We start from the raw sequence: 5,000 nt of genomic DNA, 5'->3' as shown, positions 1-5,000 counted from the left end.
ATTCCAGGGTGGCAGGTGTGGAATGCTGCACTCTTAGGTGTGATCTCCACAAGCGTAAGAAAAAAAAAAAACAAGAAAAATAACTCTCCAGGTCACTGTGAGCGTGTGGGAAAAGAGTGACCGAGCGAGTGAGCGGACGAACGGACGAGCAGTGGACACGTTTGCACAGCGTCTCCATCCAAACTCTCACGCTGTTTATTAGCGACAGTGCCGCAGAGCGCTGAAACCGCTAGCCAAAAGGGCACGGTTCCACCACGGGTGGATATTAATAGAAACCAGCAAACTGTGTGCAAAAGGGTTCTCAGCCTCTATTTCAACATGATAACCAAGCCATAAAATAGCCCCCATAGGTCTCCTGATGAAACTTAAGGGGGTTTTCCAGTGCTTCGGAGTAGAGACAGCAGATTTTACCGCTACGCAGTGGAAAGGTCAGCTTATGGCTTTAAGGTGGAGGATGGTGGTGAGTGAGAGCCAATCGTGGGCAGGCCTGTGTAGGTGTTTGTGATCATAAAGAGAGATGGGAGAGCTCAGGGGAGACCTTGGGAGTAGTGCGTGTGTGTGTGTGTGTGTGTGTGTGTGTGTGTGTGTGTGTGTGTGTGTGTGTGTGTGTGTGTGTGTGTGTGTGGAGGCTGACTGGGTCGTATTGTCCTGTGGCTTGGCAGACAGACAGGGGCAGGGAGCTGCTTCGAGGCGTATCTGACACTAATCAGGCTAAATGGAGTCGATTTGAGGAGGAGGTGGACCATGCCCATCTCCACTGTGAGAGCACTCACTCGCTCGCTCGCTCGCTCTCTCACTCACTCGCTCATGCTGCAGTAGACACAGCAATCCACCTTGAGGCATTAAATACTATGGCCAAATACTACAGTATGGGTTTCAAAGTCTCTAAAAACTGTGCTTTTGCGTATTGGGTTAATCTTTGGAGAAATAGTCGAATAAAATGTTTCAAATCTTGCACATGCATATTTTGGGTCTGTGCATTGCACTACATTAGTGAGTTTGTAAATCATCTGGAATTCAGACAAATGAAATTATGATAATTATGACCATTCTGTAAATTTCTGGTATTCTTACAATTCAGTTAACATGCACAATGACTGATACTGACATTGTAGAAGATATTCAGAAGCATGTGTATCTGGAATGGCATCAGATTAGTTTGTATGTGTCATGCATGTTATATTGTTAAGGTTTGAGGTTAATATGAACACTCTGGGAGAGAGTGTAAGACAAGGAGAGGTTTATTAAGGAGTAGAAGAGTGAAAGAAGAGGTAGAGTTGTTTGAGGAATGCTCTGAAGAGAATCAGAGTTGACTATATCCTCTGCGAGTACCAATACACTGGTGTCAATGTGTTATCCATTCGATCTGTGTTAGGACATAGACATCTACTCTACTGTAGGTATAATCAAAGTAAGTTTTAACACAAGGCTTCTACAAGACATGATCAGGAAGGATACACAATGGCTACTTTTGAAGAAGCTAGTGACGTAAGTACTGCTAAGCTGTTCAGAAAACCTCCACCGAGGACCAGGGCCGAGTCACACAAACTCAACACACATGCAGACGGCAGACTAACAGGAAAGGACTGAACATAAAGGCGAAAGACAAGAAGCACACTAAAATTCCACACATCAAACACCAAAGCTTCACTACAAAAGCCTGCTATGCTACAGCTCCTGGCTTTCTCCATTGCACTGACTTACACAGCACAGCCACATAAACAAGCTTTGAGCAGCACCTCAATCAGAATAATAAAAATATCAGTACATACACTGAAATTACACTGGGTATTATACTAGCATTTGATTGCTATGGTTTTAATTCAGAGGGATTACCGCATATTAGCTTGTTTCTTGTAGTAATACAGCAATCAGTGTCTTATTATGTGGAGAAAGTCAGGAGGTCTAAAGTCTTTTCATAATCCCCACACAAGTCACACACAAATGCTACAGTTGCATCCAGGCAAAAAGAGTTTCGACGGAAAGGGTAAGTCTACCACTACAAAACGATTCTCATTAAAAAAAAAGTAGCCGGGGGTTTTGTTTTGTTCTCGGAGAGGACCAACAAACCTAAGTAGCTATTCTGAGCTACATCCTCAAACACGGGCCGACTGCTGGGTTCCAGTGATTTGTACACCAGTGCATCCTCAATGGGACTGGCCAAGAACATGAGCCCTAGGGCCCCACAGAAGGAGAGAGGGAGAGACAGAGAGAGAGAGAGAGAAAGAAAGAAATGCAGGGTGTAGGGGAAGGGGATGAAGGTGAGGTGGTGATAAAAGGGGAGATAGAGTGACAGGAGAACAAAAAAGAGAAAGAAACAAAGAAAAGAAAAGGTGCAGGTGAGAAGTACTGTGCTTTCATAGTGACTTCAGGTCTGGCCTTAACAAGACCAGAACCTTCCAGAAAGACAACGAGAGAGACCCAGACTGAACCTCTAAAGAGTCCAGCGCCCACAGTGGGGTTGAGGCCATGCCCCCTCCCTGCTGGGACACTGACCAGGCCCGTTGGCAGAGCCTGACCATTAAATAATAATAATAAAAAAAACATCAGGGGCGTTCACGGCTCTGTTTACCGAATTTGAGTTCACGTGGGAAACTATGTGGAGCTAACAACCAAATCATCGAGCCTGGCGAGCCAGCCAGGAGAGGCAGGGTAGAGCCTGACCAGTCTGTTAGGACGGCTGGATGCAGGAGATGCGGTTTCATGACAGACATATCCCAGCCCTTTTGAGGTTCAGTCTAGGGGACCCCTCTGTGGCCTTTCTCCATGCCCTCCCGCTGGGGTTCCTGGGGGGAGGACCACAGGGGAGGGACAGCTGGGCCGTACCCAGGTAGCTGTGGTACGGCACGGGGATGAACGAGGCGTTCAGCTGCTTCTCGTCGGCCACCTCATACGGGCCGTCGTCGTAGTAGCCCAGCTCCAGCACGGTCAGGTTGAGAAGCTGGACATGCATCTCTCCTGGGGATGTGAGCGGGGTTAGGGCACAGATGGAACATAGACAACTAATTATGACCAGACATATACTGGTGCACGCAAACACACCAACACATACACACTGCCGGGCACACACATATACACTCACACGCAAGCACGCAAGCACACACACACACACACACACACACACACACACACAGAAAAAAGACACATACAGGTAACAATAGAAATGTACAAAAACCCTCTGTATAGTAAAAACTGTGGACACTCACGAGCACTTTAAATGAAAAAGCCTTCTCAGAAACTCAGCAGTGAAAAGAAAATCTCTTCAGACAAACAGAATCATTATTTTACACTGGCACAAAAACTGAGTGAGTGCAACCACCCACACACTCACTCACTCTCTCTCTCTCTCTCTCTCTCTCTCTCTCTCTCTCTCTCTCTCTCTCTCTCTCATTCTCTCTTTATATCTCTCTCTCACACACACACACACACACACACACACACACACTCAGGCTTTGCCAAAGCCAAATGGAAATGCTTGAACACACAAAAAAAGAATTTGTCTCCCTTTTAAAAACTTTTGCGAGTTCGAAGTTAAATGAAACATTGATTTACCTCAGCGATAAAGTTTTGGAGAGGGCCAAGATTTTGACATTCCATCATGTAAATGAATGAACTGACAGCTGCATCATCAGTCATGCAAAGACTGCCTGCCAGCTAATTACTACACTTTCAATTAACACACACTCATAAATCTAGTTGCCTCCCCTGTTCAGCAAAGTGGAACCTGAAGTTTGCATCAGACAGCAAATATGAAATATAACAAACCACTTTCTTAGTTAGGCACGAAATGTTTTTCTGATTTTCACATACAGTTTTTTTCTCAGTTGCTTTGTTGCAATAAGTAAACTATAAAATAAATAATTGTTATTATCAGATAAGAATTTATCTGAAATTCTCAATTGTTGTTCAAACATCTTATCACTTGTGTACATCATTAAAATAGTTTCTCCCTATCTTGAACAAACAGCAATGCTTTACTATGTCCATTCAATTGGTTTTGTACAAATGTCTGCTGTTTTTAACATTTTCAATGTCATGTTGGTCAAAATACACTATACTGGTTCCATGCTGAATAGTCCCACCCCCAAAAACTATTATACCTCATTTCATCACTTTAGCAATAACTTGCAAATGTGTTGAACTAGCTGTCATAACTAGACATAACGACTGTCTTGCAATTAACCCCCTTCCTTTACACACAATGTAACGGTGCTGCCTTGTGCATTGTTCATTAGAAAATGCTTGCAGAGTAATATCATGTTGACAACAAGGCAAAACAGTTTGACTATCATGACATAAACAACGGCATCAGGACTTGTCATTTTGATTCCACTGACAGTTTCATTGGCATAACTATTTGCTTTTGAGACATAAAGAAAGCATTTTGAGCAAGGTACATGCTTCTGCAAGTAATCCACTGTGCAGTGCAGTTTGCACTAATTGTTCTGAGAAATTCTGGATATGATGACGTCGCGCCTAGCCATGCCCATCATCCACTTATGCTCCAGCTAATGGGGACCTTCTAAACAATAAACAATTAGCATTCTTCAATCCACACACACCAAATGAAGATCTGGCGCTCCCTAAACACAGTTCCCTCCCTTTACCTTTCCAGTTGTAGGTGCCTGGCGCCCCGAACAGGATGAAGTTGTTGTCGGGCGTGAAGCTGGCAGACATGCCCTGCTGGCAAAAGCCGAACTGCTCGTGGCCCTGGGGACGGCCCTCGCAGAACTTCCACTCGCCCCCGTCCAGGTCGTCCCGCTCCGTCAGGTCCTCGCTCAGCACGTAGCAGCGGCCGATGGGGTCGCGTGTCTCCGAGGGCTGCCGCACACGTTGCCTCAGCTCATACAGATGGGCACACGTCTACAGTAGAGGAGTGGGAGGAGTGGAGGGACAGGAAGAGAGATTGATTGATTGATTGATTGATTGATTGATTGATTGATTGATTGATTGATTGATTGATTGATTGATTGATTGATTGATTGATTGATTGATTGATT

At 44.8% G+C, this 5,000-nt stretch overlaps 1 protein-coding gene across 3 annotated transcripts in view; it reads right to left on the bottom strand.

Moving 5' to 3' along the window:
• The window catches only part of itga7 (integrin, alpha 7), a 39,518-nt gene that overhangs the window by 15,445 nt on the left and 19,073 nt on the right, over nt 1-5,000 (bottom strand). For 2 of the 3 annotated variants that reach the window (XM_062545800.1, XM_062545802.1), the window contains exons 4-5: nt 4,608-4,863; nt 2,827-2,958 (exon numbers count right to left, since the gene is read on the bottom strand). In XM_062545800.1, coding sequence (XP_062401784.1) covers nt 2,827-2,958; nt 4,608-4,863 — 388 coding nt within the window. Of the gene's footprint in view, nt 1-2,070; nt 2,176-2,826; nt 2,959-4,607; nt 4,864-5,000 lie in introns of all 3 variants that reach the window. The other variant, XM_062545801.1, reaches the window with a different exon arrangement.

The sequence above is a fragment of the Sardina pilchardus genome, chromosome 9, assembly GCF_963854185.1.
Source record: "Sardina pilchardus chromosome 9, fSarPil1.1, whole genome shotgun sequence".
Taxonomy (NCBI): Eukaryota; Metazoa; Chordata; class Actinopteri; order Clupeiformes; family Clupeidae; genus Sardina; species Sardina pilchardus.
Note: the sequence above shows the minus strand (reverse complement) of the source record. Positions and strands in the feature narration are given on the sequence as shown.